Source organism: Lampetra planeri, chromosome 6 (genome assembly GCF_965212315.1).
Source record: "Lampetra planeri chromosome 6, kcLamPlan1.2.h2, whole genome shotgun sequence".
Taxonomy (NCBI): domain Eukaryota; kingdom Metazoa; phylum Chordata; class Hyperoartia; order Petromyzontiformes; family Petromyzontidae; genus Lampetra; species Lampetra planeri.
Genome location: NC_136112.1, coordinates 15,540,830 through 15,558,892, shown reverse-complemented (window position 1 = coordinate 15,558,892; position 18,063 = coordinate 15,540,830). Strand labels below are relative to the sequence as shown.

The 18,063-nt window shown below is 53.2% G+C and overlaps 1 protein-coding gene across 3 annotated transcripts in view; it reads right to left on the bottom strand.

Annotated features, from left to right (window-relative positions):
* Window positions 1-364: 364 nt before the first annotated feature.
* The window catches only part of LOC144719604 (ecotropic viral integration site 5 protein homolog), a 40,670-nt gene continuing 22,971 nt past the window's right edge, over window positions 365-18,063 (bottom strand). For all 3 annotated transcript variants that reach the window (XM_078595682.1, XM_078595684.1, XM_078595683.1), the window contains 13 exons: window positions 16,096-16,185; window positions 14,558-14,655; window positions 14,080-14,140; window positions 13,633-13,686; window positions 12,766-12,798; window positions 11,911-12,051; window positions 11,355-11,486; window positions 10,306-10,446; window positions 8,865-9,008; window positions 6,956-7,102; window positions 3,172-3,267; window positions 1,908-2,003; window positions 365-912 (listed from right to left, as the gene is read on the bottom strand). In XM_078595682.1, the coding sequence (XP_078451808.1) occupies window positions 376-912; window positions 1,908-2,003; window positions 3,172-3,267; window positions 6,956-7,102; window positions 8,865-9,008; window positions 10,306-10,446; window positions 11,355-11,486; window positions 11,911-12,051; window positions 12,766-12,798; window positions 13,633-13,686; window positions 14,080-14,140; window positions 14,558-14,655; window positions 16,096-16,185 (1,770 nt within the window). In that variant the 3' untranslated portion in view covers window positions 365-375. The remainder of the gene's footprint in view (window positions 913-1,907; window positions 2,004-3,171; window positions 3,268-6,955; window positions 7,103-8,864; window positions 9,009-10,305; window positions 10,447-11,354; window positions 11,487-11,910; window positions 12,052-12,765; window positions 12,799-13,632; window positions 13,687-14,079; window positions 14,141-14,557; window positions 14,656-16,095; window positions 16,186-18,063) is intronic.

Genomic DNA, 18,063 nt, shown 5'->3' with positions numbered 1-18,063 from the left:
AAACCGATTCGATTTAACCGAAGGCTCTTCAAAAACTCAAGGTCCTCCGTGTATATGAGAGGGGGAGGAGCCCCCTGTGTGACCCGCTACGCCACAGTAACGTGAAGAGGGGACGGTTTTTCAAAGTTGCGGGCAGTTTCAACAATCGGCGCACAAATCGCCCGCTCTCAAACACCGTCAAGATGGGGGGGGGGCGGAGTCTTTTAATGTCCTCCCCAGCGGACAGCAACAACGCACCGCTGGAGTCACCGAGAACAGCGCCGGCTACCCACGCTCGCCGGCTCGCCGCCGAACAGCGTCCACCACCTCCCACCCCACCACCTCCCCCACCCCACCACCTCCCACCCCACCACCACCACCACCTCAGAGTCGTCGTCACACGGCGGTGCTGCGGCTGCGCCTCTTCAGCCGATCCACGAGGACCGCTTCGTCCCCGTCGTCGTCCCCGTCGCACTCCGAGCCGTCGACTTTGGTGCATCGTCCCACAGGCATGACGCCGCCATCGCTAGGGCCACCCTCACCACCCTCGCCACCCTCGCCAGCGAGTCCTCGGAATGCGCTCGAAGTCTTCTTGCACCGCTTCAGCTCACTGCCACCCTCCACCGCACAGTCGTCGTCCTCAGCGTCGCTCTCGCTGGAGTTCACATTTCTCCAAGTAGCAAAATTTTCGCTGCCGTTTCCGGCGTCGTGAACGTAGTTGTCGACATCGTCGTCGTCATCATCAGCTCCAGCGTCTGGTGAACTCTGGCTTGCGAGCTTTGTCATTTTTCTTCTTTCTTCGTCAATTTGATAATCATCGTCGTCGTCGTCGTCGTCGTCATCGTCATCATCGTCGTCGTCGTGGGCGCTGATGTGGATCCGATCGAGGGCGTGCGCTGTGACACCGAGCGGTCCGCCCCTCAACCTCTGCACCTGGCACGCGCGCAAAGCCACACGGCGACAAGTGTAAATGGCGGGAGAGTTCCGCCTCTTGCGTCACGTGGTACTCATCGGCGGGCCCGGTGCCGGAGCGCCACGCGGCAGCACGAAGCAGCGCGCGTGTCCGTTGAAGGGGCCTGAACCAGAGGTGGAAATTCCACGTTCCTCGTGCAGGTCTAGTCATTTAAGAAAACAACCAGTGTTGACTTCCCTATTCGGTGTTACTCATTTAATGGCCCCCATAAAGATTATAGGCCCAATCAACCCACAACCAGAATTTAAACTTATCACATTCTTATTGATAGTCGTGGCTCGTATTATATAGCCAGATAATTGATCGATTAACCTAGAAACCCAGGAACCTGGACTTGATTCAAGTGGCATAAAAGCCTTTCCAGGACCTCCTCTAGGTCAACTCGGCCTTAAAGAAGTGCCCGGTTGGATGTATAAACATCAGGACTTGGCAGACAAAGGTGGCCGGGCATAGAGCTGGCCACATCATGCACACTTCCAGCGTTACCGCAGTGCTCGCGACAGAACTTACCGGCACGATCCCTGAAAATGCAGATGGTGCACAGGAGGGCTTTTTCATATGTAGCGAGCAAGGTTTTGCAAATGTGTGTGTGGGCAAGCTTGTGTGCAATTATGGGCACAAACAAATGTGCTTGTACGTGCGCGCGTGGACGAGCAACCGTGCCGTTGTGCATGTGTGCTGCACGCATACTGCATACGTCCTGCGTGTGTGCGCGCTGGGGCGTGTGAGCGAGCGTGTGTACGTATGCTCCACGTGCCGAGTGCGTGAATGAGTGCCTGTGAGCGAGCGTCTCCTGTGTGTGCATGAGCAGATGTAAGGGAGCATTCTCCGTGTACTGTATGCACTGTGTACACTGTATGTGCTGCATCTGCTGCATGAGTGTACGTGAGCGAGCGTTACTGTGCGTTGCTGCACATGTGCCGAGTGCGGTTGGGGGTTGTGGGAGGGGCGGCACCTCTTCCTGCAGCTCTGCGATTTGCTCGGTGAGGTCCCGGATGTGCTGCCGCGTGTCCGTACGCGTCAGCTGACCCGTCAGCTGACCCTCCTCGTGCTGGAAGCACAATGCCATCATCAAAATCATGAATACCACCGTCACAAACTTAATACACCAACGTCGTTCATTGAACCAACGGAGAATCGACTGAGGCGCAAAGATAGGGCACTGAGGTGGATAGGAGATGTTAACTACCTCGCCTGGTATACAGGAAGTCGTGGGTACGATCCCAACCCTGACACCTGCTGCTGTATATTTGTCATTTGTGTTCTCCCCGTTGTCGTGTGGATTTTTCTCCGGGTTGTCAGGTTTTCCCCCCCACATTTAGGTTCGGTCGCTTTTGAAAAAAAGCTAGATCAGCTCAGTGGGGCCTTACCTGGTAAACAAATAAAAACATTTAAAATGAAAATTATTTCAAGGATCTATTTTGCAAAGATGACCTGGATGAGCTTAGTTGCATGCACTAGCTAGGAGGACGACATCACGTAGATTTGCATCTTGTAATATATGTAGAACCTATTTCACACCATACGTAGCTCACCACGCTAAAGCGGAGGTGCGGGGCGATAAAACAACATACTAAACACAAAAAGCACCTCTAAAGAAATAAGTTTTGATACGAGTCAAAATTGTCTGCGGCACAAGACGCCGGTAAGAATGACCGGATATTCACCGACTCAGTGCGCACTGGTAAAGCGGCGAGCGCGGTGTCACGCTGCCATCCACCAGACGCGCCGTTCTCACGAGTCACCACAAAACGCGAGGAGCGAAGGTGTGCAAGCATGAAGGTGTGCAAGCATGACGTGGGTGTTGGCGGTGGCGGCGCTGCCGATGGCAAAGTATTGGGCAGGGTGGGCATGGTTGTGGTGATATTAATTTGGCCGATTACAGCGGCGATGACTGCGGTGATGGTCGTAAATTGTGGTGGAAATTGCGAAAAATTTCATGATGATTGTGGCGATGGTGAACATTGTTGTGGCCACTTGACTGTAGTGGTTGCGATTGTGGGGACGACAAATATGGTGAGTGATGACTGCGGTGAGAATTGATGACTGCTGTTGTGGTTGCGAATGTGATCGCGATTGTGATGATGATGGTGGTGGTGGTGCCGACTGCGGTCGCTACAATCGTGATGAGGCTTGTGGTGGCTCGGATTGACGTTACGACGACGGTGAGGGTGTGGTGGACACCGGCGGTGCCGACCGTGGTGCCAAGCGCATCTCACCTGGATCTCCAGCTCTGCGATTCTCTGCCGGAGCTCGGCCACGGCCGCCAGGTGATCGGCATCGCGGAGCCGCGCCGACATCGCCTGCTCCTTGCTCTGCCGCCACAACGGAAGACACAATGATGCTCATCACCGCTCCCAACTCCGCAAGCACTACCACCGCCGCACACCACCACACTACACTCTTCAGTTGTCGGACGGACAGCAACAAAATGTACTTGCACGCTCGAGTCCGATCTCCTTGCATCTGCCTCCATCCTCACTTTGCCGCTGGCTTCCATCAAAGTTGATTGCTACAAAACACCCTTCAGTTGTAAAAAAGATAAGATTCCTTGCAAAAGCTTTCTACTTAGTGTTTGAACATCTTAACACCTATATTTTGACACCTAATGATGATTGCTTGTGTTGCAGTCGAAACGTCGTGAGAATTTTTATTGTTTTATATTTGTATTATTTTATTATTTCCCTTCTACGTGACTTTACCGAAAGAACCAAGAATATGAATCCCTGCAGTCACGAGAGCTTTAAATCAAAATCTTAACACCTGTTTAATTGCAAGAAAGGGTAACACCTATTCTTATTTTTGTATACTTTGATACTGGCAAAAAAGGTCCCACGTTTAAGTTGTATGGCGTTAATAGGGAGATGATGCTGTTTGGGTTACTTGACCAACTTCGAAAAGCTGCACCGTTCAAAGTTACGACTGATGGCCGTTCAGCACAGGAGGTCAAAAATCTAGCGGTCATCTGTGATTCATCGAGTTAAAAAGATCACAAAGAACTTGTTTTTCCATCTTACGAAGATCTCCCACACGCGATCCCTTCTCCCTGCTTCAGATGCAGATGAGCTGGCCCACGACTTCCTTTCATCTCTAAATCGACAACCGCGATTGTCTTGGTTCCCTGGCGTGGCTCAGGAGGTGTGTGGGAATGCGGCTGCTAGGGAGTTGACCAGAACTACTTCCAGAGATCGCAACCCCCGCCCCCAGTATTGGCCTCCCTGCACTGGCTTCCAGTTTCACATACCATTGGCAACTTAAAAGGCTCTGAACCACATTGCCCCAGCCTACATTTTTTACTATTAAAACCTATTCAACGTTTTTTTTTTATTTTACCAGGTAAAGGCCCACAAAGCTCTTTTTTCAGAAGCGACCTGGCCACAAATGGTAGCTCAACCAAGTGGCTTATCACGTGGACATTTATAGCAGCCGAAAACTCTAAACGCATGTTTCTAAATGTGGAGGGAAAACCAGATATACATGCAAACTCCAAATACATAACAGGCGTCAGGGTCGGCATCGAACCCATGACCTCCTATATACCAGGCGAGGTAGTTAACATCTCGCCACTGTGGCGCCCCATCATCAGGAACATGCTGTACCCACGTCGGCTCAAGGTCTCTAAAGATCTGGGCATGCAGAGATATTTTCTGCGTTCCCAGCCCGAGTCTTGGGTCGATGGGAGACTGAGCTTCTTCCTGTGTAGCAGGACCCGTCTCTCTCTCTCCCATGAGATGTGAGGATTTCGGAGTCCATGGACATTAAAAAATAATAATCTTAAAACATATTCACACACTTCTATTTGTTCAACTTTTAGCCGATTCAGCAAGCGTCTTTTAGCATTTATTATATAATTTATCCATTTTAATGGTTGTTAGTTTCACGAGTAATTTTTATGCTGAGCGTCTGCTGCGTCTTGTACAGCGCTTTGAGATCCATGACAAAAGGCACTTTAGAAATGCAATTATTATTTCCCAGCACCTCCGATTAGCACGGTTGACTGCATGCAGTGCGAAAGAAGTTGACCTTTTTAATCACATGCGGCTGCCCGCATTCAACCACCCACATCACACGTGGCCACCTCCTACCCCGACCCTCTGCATTCGAGTCCCAACGGGTTCTCGGCGATGGTAGAGCCGCATCCCGGGCTCCATTATCTAGCACTCGAGCTCCCGCAATGTATTCCCACCGCCGTTACCTGGCACTGGTGCCCCCGTGCCGCTTCCCGCTACCTGGCAATCGCGCTCACGCTCCCCTCCCCAACCCCGCTACCTGGCAATCGCACTCACGTCCCCCTCCCCAACCCCGCTACCTGGCAATCGCACTCACGTCCCCCTACCCAACCCCGCTACCTGGCAATCGCACTCACGCCCCTCTACCCAACCCCGCTACCTGGCAATCGCGCTCACGTCCCCCTACCCAACCCCGCTACCTGGCAATCGCACTCACGCCCCCCTCCCCAACCCCGCTACCTGGCAATCGCACTCACGTCCCCCTACCCAACCCCGCTACCTGGCAATCGCACTCACGTCCCCCCTACCCAACCCCGCTACCTGGCAATCGCACTCACGTCCCCCTACCCAACCCCGCTACCTGGCAATCGCGCTCACGTCCCCCCTACCCAACCCCGCTACCTGGCAATCGTGCTCACGCCCCCCCTCCCCAACCCCGCTACCTGGCAATCGCACTCACGCCCCCCTCCCCAACCCCGCTACCTGGCAATCGCACTCACGCCCCCCTCCCCAACCCCGCTACCTGGCAATCGCGCTCACGTCCCCCCTCCCCAACCCCGCTACCTGGCAATCGCGCTCACGTCCCCCTCCCCAACCCCGCTACCTGGCAATCGTGCTCACGCCCCCCCTCCCCAACCCCGCTACCTGGCAATCGCACTCACGTCCCCCCTTCCCAACCCCGCTACCTGGCAATCGCGCTCACGCCCCCCTCCGCAACCCCGCTACCTGGCAATCGTGCTCACGTCCCCCCTACCCAACCCCGCTACCTGGCAATCGTGCTCACGTCCCCCCTCCCCAACCCCGCTACCTGGCAATCGTGCTCACGTCCCCCCTACCCAATCCCGCTACCTGGCAATCGCACTCACGCCCCCCTATCCAGCCCCGCTACCTGGCAATCGCACTCATGTCCCCCCTCCCCAACCCCACTACCTGGCACTCGTGCTCACGCCCCCCTCCCCAACCCCGCTACCTGGCAATCGCACTCACGTCCCCCCTTCCCAACCCGCTACCTGGCAATCGCACTCACGTCCCCCCTTCCCAACCCGCTACCTGGCACTAGTGCTCACGCCCCCCCTCCCCAACCCCACTACCTGGCAATCGCACTCACGTCCCCCCTTCCCAACCCCACTACCTGGCAATCGCACTCACGTCCCCCCTTCCCAACCCGCTACCTGGCACTCGTGCTCACGGCCCCCTTCCCAACCCCACTACCTGGCAATCGCACTCACGTCCCCCTACCCAACCCCACTACCTGGCAATCGTGCTCACGGCCCCCTTCCCAACCCCACTACCTGGCAATCGCACTCACGTCCCCCCTCCCCAACCCCACTACCTGGCAATCGCACTCATGTCCCCCCTCCCCAACCCCACTACCTGGCACTCGTGCTCACGCCCCCCTCCCCAACCCCGCTACCTGGCAATCGCACTCACGTCCCCCCTTCCCAACCCGCTACCTGGCAATCGCACTCACGTCCCCCCTTCCCAACCCGCTACCTGGCACTCGTGCTCACGTCCCCCTCCCCAACCCCACTACCTGGCACTCGTGCTCACGGCCCCCTCCCCAACCCCACTACCTGGCAATCACGCTCACGGCCCCCTTCCCAACCCCACTACCTGGCAATCGCACTCACGTCCCCCCTTCCCAACCCGCTACCTGGCAATCGCACTCACGCCCCCCTCCCCAACCCCGCTACCTGGCAATCGCACTCACGTCCCCCCTTCCCAACCCGCTACCTGGCAATCGCACTCACGTCCCCCCTTCCCAACCCGCTACCTGGCACTCGTGCTCGGCCACGCGGCGCTTGGCGGTGGCGGCGGCGGCGTGCAGCTCGCCGTTCTCGCGAGCGAGCGCCGCGACCCGCTGCTGGCACGCGCTCAGCTCCTGCTCGGCTCGCCGCAGCTGCGAGCCCACCAGCTGGCTCTGCACAGACACACCGGGGGGGGAGGGGGGGGGGGTCAGCCTCCTTCGCAGACCACGCTGGGGAGCGGCTGGGAGCTGCTCTGCCTCTGCTCGCTCATCCCGCTTTATGTATGTTGCACTTTTTTTGCGCCGCACGTCGACCAACCGTGCTAATTTAAATTACTGGGTAAATCGTGACTCCCACGATGAAGCGACTCCACCTTCCGTGATATCAGGCTTGGTTTAATAGCCCTCCTGGTTACATTTAGAAAACTGTTTAACATAAGTCTCTGTCCACATGCGTTTCTTGTTCCTTCACTTTACTGAAACATCAACATTTTCTTTCTCCAGGTTTTCCCCGTCACACCTAAAGCTGTGCATCCAAAACGCCTGTGGGTTCCGTCTTTCTGACACGGCCTTTCTACCAGTCTCGAGATTGCCATCAGCCAATATATATTTAAGGCTGGTGAAGGCATACGAGGAAGATGGTGTGGTCAACGTCGCACCCAGTGTTGAATTTTTACACACTGCACCAGACACTCATTTAAGGCCAAGTTGTCCAGGAACAGAAACAGATACCACTTATAACTGATGATGTGCATGGTGAGGGATCAAACCTAGATGGCTGAGATGGGAAGAGGTCTGTGCTGGGCAGACTTAATGATAACCACAGCAGCGGTATGAACCACTGTCCAAAGCCTCACCCACTTCCCCTCGATATCAGGAGGGAGGGGAGGGAATGGCCAACCCCAGCTGCAAGCGATGATTACATTTCTGACTTGCCACTTTCATCAGCTGTTCGAGACCAGGCTATTGTGGGTTTTAACGGGGTCCTAGATGGATGCCCACCCTCCCAGTAGATCAATGGCATGTTCACGTTGGAGATAACAAGCTGACGGTCAGGGGCCAGATCAGCTCCATGACAGGTCCTAGTTTCAAGGACTTGGGCCCGCATACACTGTTCCATCACGATGGAGTCTAGCAGATGTTCTTGCTTGGACTCTGTGTGCATCAATGAAGTTGTGTGGATGCACCAGTAATGGAACAGCATGCTTGTAATTACAGAAGCACGGGCAGGCAGTAATACAGGCCTAGCAGCCTCTTACCATTATTGTTGAGCTGATCAGGCTTATGCCTTCCAATCACACTCGATAAAATGCTAGTGTCACGATTCACTCGCAGAGACACACATCCGCACACAAAGAAATGCACATAAACTCTCTCAAAACAGAAACAAACTCAAACAGACAAACATAAACACACACACACTCACATACCAACGCACACAGACACACATGCACAAATAGACACACGTGGAGACACAAAAAAGACAAATATCGCCTGTATAGCCTTAACAGACTTTTGGGGAAAGTGCTGTTAACGAGCACCGATGAAGGCTGGAAAGGCACGTAATAATGGGCAGTGGTGTTGGTGGCTATGAGCGGGAATCGAATATGGGTCACCGGGTTCCAAGTGCAGTGCACTAAGCGTGCCACTACCGCTTACCCAGACACACAAAATGACAAAGATCCCCCATATAGACTGTTGGGGCAAGTGCTGTTAGCGAGCACCTATGAAGGTCGGCATGGTACACGAGGGGGTGGGTGGCCAGCACCACGCCCGGCCGCCTTTGTCTCCCTAGTGGCGATGTTTACATACCGCACCAGGTACTCATTTGATGCCGATTCGACCTAGGAGAGGCCCAGGACCGGTGCAAATAATGCTCACCTGGTGTTAGCCGTGAGTGGGAATCGAATGCAGACAGACAGACACACACACACACCTGTGTCTGTAACTCCAGCACGCGGTGCTTGGTCTCACTGAGCTGTGCGCGGGTCTCCCCCTCGCGAAGCCGCACCGTCATGATCTCCGCCTGCAGCTCGCCCAGCGCGCACTTCCCACGCACGGACGTGCGGGACACGTGCCTCTGGCAGCAGCACACAGTTGCATACACACACACACGCCAATCAGAATACAGCATGAACGTATCAACACTAATTGGCGGATAACACCACATATATATAGAGAGGAACCCAGAGCTTGGGGGTTAAATTTGGTGCCCAACTGCAGGTACGTACAATGTGACGTTCAACGTAAAGTACATACATTCGCGCTTGTCTGCGTATCTTCGCACCCGCCCCCCCCCCCCCCCGAGTCGTTCTCTCTCTCGGGGTCTCTCGCTCATCGAAAGCGAGCGAATACTGTGTGTGGAGCCGTGTTACAAGTCTAATTTCTATCATCATCATTATTATTGAACCACACGTTAATCAACCGTGGAGAGAGTAGTGAACCCCGGTGAGCCGGATTTCACACGTAGCTGGACCAGGTCGGGAAACAAAAACACCCCATCTAAAAAGCATAAAAAATGCAAAAAAAATCTAAAATAGATACTCTATACATCGATATATATGTAACATATAATGCATAATGCACACGAACGTGTTGTCATGTGCATGATGTGTAACATAAGTAGTTGCCACAGTGTGATAAATTTGTTTAAGGCAATACGTCAGTAATGGTAGGGCATTGTGGGGAGGGGCGATAGGGGGAGGGAGGACACCGCTACAGTGCTGTACAGCACACATTACGAAAGTACCCTGGTCATTTCTCTCTGTACACACAGACTATGACAAAAGCTCTCCCGTATAGCCTCCGACAGACTGTTGGGGCAAGTGGTGTTTCGCGAGCACCTATGAAGGCCGGCACGGTACGCGAGGGGGTGGGTGGCCAGCACCACGCCCAGCTGCCTTCATCTTCCCAGTGCTGACATTCAACAAGCTGCAGCAGCTACCCATTTAAGGCCGAGTCGACCTGTATACTAAGACGCGCACACACACCACGCGTACTTCACGACGGTCACTGCATCGCGCGCTTTCAGATGCGCTCCTGCGGACATCTGGAATGCTCTTCCTTCTGAGATTAGAAAGCCACTGGAGCTATGCACTTCTAATCTAGGTTCAAAACTCATTTCTTGAGAAATGCTTTATGTGTTTAGCTTATTGTCCTTCCCCGGCACCCTCGATTAGCACGGTTGGCTACGTAGAGTGCAAAAGAGACCTCCAACATACATACATAACGTGTTACACACATATACGGAACATCAGTACACACAGTGTTTACTTGCACAAACGAGCGAAGTGACGTGTCCCCTCTGATCCCCCTCCTTGCCCCCCCCCCTCTTCCCGTTTCCCCGTACCCCCTCTCCAGACCCCCGGGGTGCTCACCTGCCAGGCGTCCTCCAGGTCGCGCACCTGCTGGTGCAGCTGCTTGAGCGAGGTGAGCGCCTCGGCCTCGCGGATCTTCACGGCGATGAGCTCCTCCTGCAGCCGCGCGACGTTGCTCTCGTCCGGCAGGGAGCTACAGCGCTGGGAGACGGAGGGAGCGGGCGCGAGACAATGGGCAATGTAAGAGACGAGCGGGCAACGTGCAAGAGCCGGGCAACGCGAGAGAGACGGGCAACGCGAGAGAGCCGGGCAACGCGAGAGAGCCGGGCAACGTGCAAGACGGGCAATGTGGCCGTCTCGCGACTGGCTTCCCCGCCCATGCTGTTGACGCTGCACAAGCTCTCCTCCTCCCAACTCTCATCCCCCCACCCACTCACTTTGGAAACCCTGATAAGCAGTTGCATTTGGAGGCTTGCCCCCCTTCTTTTCTCTCTCCGCCTGATGAAGACTGCATGTGTTGCAATCAAAACGTCGTGGGGTTTTTTTTGCTTTTATTATTTTACATTTATTATTTACATTTTTATTGCATTATTTTTATCTTCTATCTACGTGACTTTACCGAAAGAACCAAGAATGTGTTAATAGTTATGATGTGGTCAGTGCACATATTTGGCAGTTGAATTTACATGCACCGCTGCATGGGTCACACGGAGACTTGGGGTTTGCAGGTTCCAGTGGAAGCGGCAATGTATCAACGAACCACAGTTAGATCCAATCGGTGCAAGATTGCGAAGTTGCTTTGTTATCTTCACCGAATACACGGTTTCTATGTTTCGCAGGGCACAGGGACGTCCGAGAAACTGAAGTGCTCAGCGCGATAACGCACATTACAAAGAGTTCTACCTCGGAGCTTTGGACAGCAAAGCTCGCAGCAAACCTGCCATATAAATCGGAGGCGCTGCACGCTGAAAGCCGTGCCACTGCCTGACCTCACAAAGCCAATCCCCACCTTGAACCCCTCTCCTCCTCCTCCTCCTAAAAGCACAAGGTCGGGGGGTGAGTGGGAGAAGAGGTACGGCAGGGCACACACACACCGCTCACTGGCTCACCTTCTCCATACCGATGACCTTCTCCTGCATTTCGTGCAGTGCAGACTGAGCCTCGGCCTCCTTGAGACGAGCCATCACGAGCTCCCGCTCGAGCCCAATCACAAACTCTTCCGAGTAGCGGCTGCCAGAGCCCTGCAGGGGGGCACGCGGTGCAGTCAACGCAGCCGCGTTCACCGGCGCCCAACACCAGCCAGAATCTATCCACTGCTGCACACGAAGACCTCCCCCAAACCATGTAGCTATCTTATATATATATATATAGGTCAGGGCCGGGAGATAACACCAGCCCTGTTATATGCCCTCCAAAGCATGTTCATCACATGGCAATCACACAGAGTGTATGGCTCAGTTTTGGCATATTCTGAATTCAGTAGAAAAACTCTATTTTTTTGCAGTAACTGGTGACTTTGCCGAGACCAGCGACTCTCTGATGAAACTGGTTCCATCACAGCGGGCTGAAACCCAGACGGTAGTCTTGCGTCACCACGGTACTCCGACAGGGCCCTTACGCGACCATCGAGTGAGCAGGGCACCCGGCGGTGGCGGTGGTCGTTACCTTCTCAGCGAGCAGCTGTCGCAGGGTGGTGTGCGCTAGAGCCAGCTTGTCGGCCACCGTGGCATTGTGGGCGCGCAGAGAATCCACCTCACGGCGAAACTGCATGTTGTCTTCCGCCTCCTGGGCACGCGTCACCTGACCCTGGGTCAGAGTAGAGAGAGGGGGGAGGGAGGCAAACGGCACTAAGCTGGAAGCAATGTAAGGTTTGCAGGCACAGCGATGTGGGCAGCAGTCATTAAAGAAAGACGGAACCCACAACACAAGTAGATTACGCCGTCGCTGGTTAGCCAAACTCCACAACCAGCAGCACCAACATAGCACCCTGTAGTGGCATCAGAATATAAAATAATAAGATTTTTTATTCAAAGTGATAAGGATGAGGAAATTGGTCATGTCACAACTTTTGAGGTACGGAGCCAAGCTCGGTGTCGCCCGAAAGCCAGGTGGTGGGGCCTTTAAGAGGCCAAGGTCTGGGAGCGTCTCTATTAAAATTCGTGTGGATTGAACTCTGCGGCGAATGTGCAGTGAGACAGATGGCCGCGTAAAATTCATTCACATTTATGATTGAATGCAGCCGGCACCAGGGTACAATCACACGGACAGCTGGATGTGCCCGTTGGAAAATAGCGATGGACGCTCGCACGTCGCGAACAGACCAGGCTTGCACCTCAAGCACAACCAAATAAACTCAACTAAGCAAGCAAGGTGCCACACCGTGTGTGTGTATACGATGGTGAACTTCTTTCGCACCGTACGTAGCCAACCGTGGTAATCGGAGGTGGGGAAAGGACAAACTGAACACAAAAAGCAGTTCCAAAGAAATTAGTTTTCAATTAAAACATTTTTTCAACGTACCTGTATGAGCCTGTCAGCCAGCGCTGCACTCTCCTGGAGCGGGGGGGGGGGGGAGGGGGGTCAAACAACAGCCGTGAATTAGGGGGCCGGTCCGAGCAACTCGACACATGGCCTTGCATTCATTCGGAGTTTCATCGCGAATAAAGCCACGTTGAAAAGAGAACATCTTAGAAGTTTCCGAACGATATTTAAAGTTTTCTCTACACGCAGCATGCCGAGTTCCAAGCCTAAGGCCCAGCGTACGAGAAGGCGCGCTCCCCAAACTCAAAACTTGTTTATTAAACGCCGTCTGCAGAGCGAAGACCGGCCCGTGATTCGCGGTCTGATATGGCTCGGAGTTGCTTTGGACAAGTAGACTGAACATTTGTTTACACAGAGGCCATGTGCATTTATCATCATCGCGATCCATGGGCAGATAGCCCCATAGGTGTCCACTGCACATTGCACGTGATTCGTTTCCACTTCCCTCTGTCTTGTGGAAATATGCTAAAGTAGTGGCCACAACTTTCTGGCACCGATCTCTTATGTTGTCGTCAAGTCATTCTCATTTAGGTCTTCCTCTCTCTCTCCGGTTCCTTCGATTTTTTTAAACAACACACTTTTCCATTTTTATTTTGTTGTACATCCGACATGTGTGTCCAAACAGTGCGAGTTTTATTCTCATGTGCATTCATATGCAGAGTTTATACACTGGGAGCCAGTATAACTGTCGAAGAAAACCCGGCCAGTAAGCGGTGACGGACACCCTTAGCGCTACACCCAGTGCCTTCCTGTGCACGTTTGTCATGGTTCACTCACGTGCGGCAACTGCTGTGCACGTGTAGGTGATAATAGCGTGTGTGCGCGAGTGAGTGGCGATGCTGCTACCTTCTCCAAGTTGTCTATTTTCTGCCTCAGCAGCCGATTCTCCGTGCGCAATTTCTGTGGGAACAGGGGGAGGGAGGCAGGGAGAGAGGCAGGGAGGGTGGGAGGTAGACGGTCAAAGCCCTGGGCCAGCAACGCTGAGATCCTAAGTTTAAACTGGATTCTCAAGCGCAGGGGAGTCGATCGTCTCAGCTCAGTCACCCCTGTACAACAAAAAAACCCGATTACATTAAATTTGGTCCGTCACTTAAATAAAGCATTGCAGGTATGAAGCAAAAAAAATGATGGCTTGAATGGCCTTCAAATAAACACCCTTTGCAAGACAAGAAAATTCACGAGTAGTTGTGTAATGTCAGTTTTTGCAGGCCACGCTGCGTCACAAAGCAACACCTTGTGGCTTGCACCCGCATGAGTGAAAAGTCCCCAAGGGTACAAATGGCTGTGCATTACCTTGATTTCAACCTGTTCCTCCATCTCTTTCGTTTTCAGAGCCATGTATTCCTTTTCCAACCTCATGTGCCACACACACACACAACAGCCTTAACAGACTGCTGGGGCACGAGGCGGGTGGGTGGCCCAAACCACGCTGCACATCAGCTGGGCAAGTGACATCGCAGAATACAGCAACGAGCAGTGGAGTAAAGTAACAAAAATATATATACAGTGTAGTTCAATTCTTTGGGATGCAGGCAACAGAGGCGGACCCAGCAATTACTGCCCATCGCTTCCTTTGCGGGGAGGAGGTGCGAAATGGAACGGATGGGTAACTTGGGGAGGCAGCCCCAATGCACAGAGGCGGCAACGGGGCAGGAGCAGCAAGGAAGGCCGAGGGCTTTTAAGAGAGGAGCCAGTCCCGGCGAGCGTGTTACGCCCGTGCGCTGGCTCTGGCGAGCACGTTCGGCGGTGCACGCGCTCTTGGGAGACTCACTTCTTGAGGCGCTTCGGGTTGTACTTGACCTGCGTGGCCGCGGCGATGAGCTTGTCGGCACAGCCGTCCCATCGGTGTGGAATCACCTTCTGAAAAAGCTGCTCGTACAAAAGACAAAGATCGCCCCGCCCCCCCCCCTTAAAATTCAGAGGCAAGTGATTATGCACAACCCTGCCAAGCCACGCCCTTGCCCCCCCCAGTTTACAGAACATTCACTCAGCTGGCCGGGTATGGAACCACCTCCCTGAACACATTGTCGGCGAAATCACCGATTCTGGTCTCCAGGCATTCAAATGCCGAGCACATGGACATCTCTTAACTTCACCGCACGCCTTGTAGGAGTGAGTCTTTGAGCTGCAGTGAACCCAATGATTATGCCGATTAGATGTATTAATGTCCAATGGCTGTTGTTCACAATTGCACGCAGTAAAAAATATGGCTACCTAGCGACCACCTTGCTAAGATCGGCATGGCACGCGAAGGGATGGTTATGGCCAGTACCGCAGAAGAGGTTGCCTTCATGCCCACACGGCCGATGTTAGTTGGCACGCAGCGTCAGCTACTCATTTAAGGCTGGGTTATTTTGGTGGCATCATTTTCCAGGGGTGGTGTCTGCACATGATAAGAAATGTTCTGCCACCTGTGAAGTTCTGAAATAACATTTCTAAGTCTCGGTGACAAAGATCCACCGTATAGCTTTGAACAAACTATTGGGGCAAGTGCTGTTCGCGAGCACCTATCAAGGCAGGCACGGCACAGGAGGGGGTGGGTGGCCAGCACCACACCCGGCCGCCTTTGTCTCCCTAGTGGCGATGCTTACACACCACACGAGGTCGACCTAGGGGAGGCCCAGGACCGGTTCAGATAATCGTCACTGGTGTTGGCCTTTAGTGAGAATCGAACTTGGGTCGCCGGATTCGTAGCGCAGCGCGCTAACTACAACACCACCGCTCCCCACCAGGTCTCATAACACGAAGCCACCAACAAACCTAGAAGATAATGGAGGTAAATAATTAAATGAAAAATCAACATACGTACGAATTGGTCATAATTCAACCCTGCCCAATAGCTTCCCTTGCCACCGCTATCCCAATTATTAAGGTACCCTCATATTCAGAAGGCAGCTTCTGATTCATGTGGTCAGAGCACTCGACTCAACAACCGCGAGGTCGGCAAATTCAAATCTGGGCAGGGGTCAACCTAAGCAATCCTCTGTGTGTTGGTCACGACGCGTTGTGCACGCTGCTAGCTGCTCCACCTCCGTCTATGTAGCCCGGGGCACGGAGGGGAACATGAAGCACCACACCAGAAGCACTCATTCCTGTAGCTCTGGGCCGGGGTTCTTAACTCAGACTGAAAATATAGCGTATATAATATAGCGTATACATAGACATGGCCAATCCACTGCTGAATGACGACTTCACAAACCTTCCCCCTACCATCCATCATACCCACATCGATAAAGTAAAAAAAATATGTTAATGACACTGAAGTGTTTTGAGGGTTGTCTAACTCCAGGAACCCGCTTTCTGTGCTACCTGCAGCATGCCCTCCATGTCCTGTGCGAGCAGCTCATCCTGGAGAGCCGAGAGGATGGCGACACCCACCCGGAAAACCACCTCCAGGCCCTGCAACGTAACAAGACCACCACCAACATTAGCATGGTCACTCACATCAGCATAGACTCCATGACCACAGAAGCAACAGCATATATTCCATAACCACCAATAACAGCCACCATGTGCCAATAAGTGGCAGTATCTTCACCACGGTGCTTGTGCCAGGCCAGGTGCACTCTGAGGCCACATGAAGTGTTGAAGGCTCACTGACAGGAGGTTATGGGACAGACCCAGGTGCCATGGATTTATGGAGATGACTGGCACATGCACCACCTCTGCCCCCTACTGTGCCAACTTACTGTATTTTAGTCGCCTGGTGTTCCGCTCAAATTTGTGAGGGTCACTCCTCTGCCCTCTGCTGTTGCTGGAGGTGACTGCCTCTAACTACCCAGTAACATATTTCACAAGGCTCCTCTCCATAGAGGCCGATCTTGGCACCGTTTGTATCAGTCTATGGAAAGTCCACTCAGCTCCAAATCCTCCTGTAACGCATCAGTCCATCTCTTCTCCAGCCTGTGCCACTCCTTTTTAGCCCTCTCTATCTGGGCAAATAGAAGCTGCTTGGGCATGCAGTGGCTAGGCATGCAGTGGCTAGGCATGCAGTGGCTGGGTATGCAGGTTACATGACCCAGCCAACCCAGCATTGTCTGCTGGAGGAGCTCACCGATGGGAATGTGTCCAGATCTTTCAAGGAATTGTGAGCTCTTCACAAATTCCAGACTGGTTATACCCAGGATGGATTGTATGCAGACCAGTCTTAATGCTTTAAACTGGTGCAAATGTTATATGAGAAGACCTGGAGCTTGTGACGAAAAGATGCCACTCTGCTGATTCGAAGTGAAATCTCTGCTGCCAAACTGGAGTTGGTATAACCACACTACCCAGGTATGGAAACTTCTCCACAACTGCCCCATCACTCATGGGGGGAAGGGGGGGGGGTTGAAGGGGTGGAGTATTGGATGACACAAAATACCCAGGCCGGTGCTAAATTTTAGTGGAGCTGATGGTAAGATTCCACCTCTTAATGGCAACGCTCCAGGTCTAGCAGCAGCGCCTCGCCAACTCCTCCTCTGAGTAAGCAGCAACCACTAGATCATCAGCGTACATAACGTGGTTGACCAAAAGTGAGCCAATCTTTGACCGTATCCGGGCATCGATCAACCTCCCATTGTATCTGTACCAAACGTACATTACTCTGGTAAAACAATGGAAAGCTTCTCCAACTACGTGGTCGAAGAAGATGGAAGATAATGTGGGAGCCAGATGACATCCCTGTCGCATCCCAACTTGAACAGGAAATTACTGACTCCCGAATATTACCCAGGCCTGCCCACCATAATGAAGGTCATTAATAATTTCGAGTCAGGGACCCTGAAAGCATGAAGAACAACCCAAAGCATTGAAATTACCTACACCTCCACTGTAGCAGACAGACAAAGAATATGGCATGCATGCAGGACCGGTCCAGGCCTGAAACCACAATGGGGCTCCGTAAGCCTTTCCTCCGCATACCTGGCAAGGCAATGTTGAATAATCCTTGCCAGGACCTTTCCCAACACACTGAGGAAGGAGATGCCCCTGTAGTTGTTACAATGAGTACCGTACATTCGCCCTTCTTAAAGAGGAGGACCACCATGGCATCCTTCCAATGCTACGGAGCCGATCCTGTGGTCCAGACAGTTGTGAAGTCATCTAGGACAGTCTGCACACAGACCCTCCGTCAGCAGTTCACTTGGGAGACCATCTCTGCCCAGCGCTTTTTCAGGTCTCAGGCTCCAGATCGCCCTCGTACCTCCTCAATAGATGGCACCTCATTCAGCCACTCACAGGGGGTGACTACTTCTGTCAATAATTGAGGCACCGCAGCCCAAGCAGGATCGTCCCCAC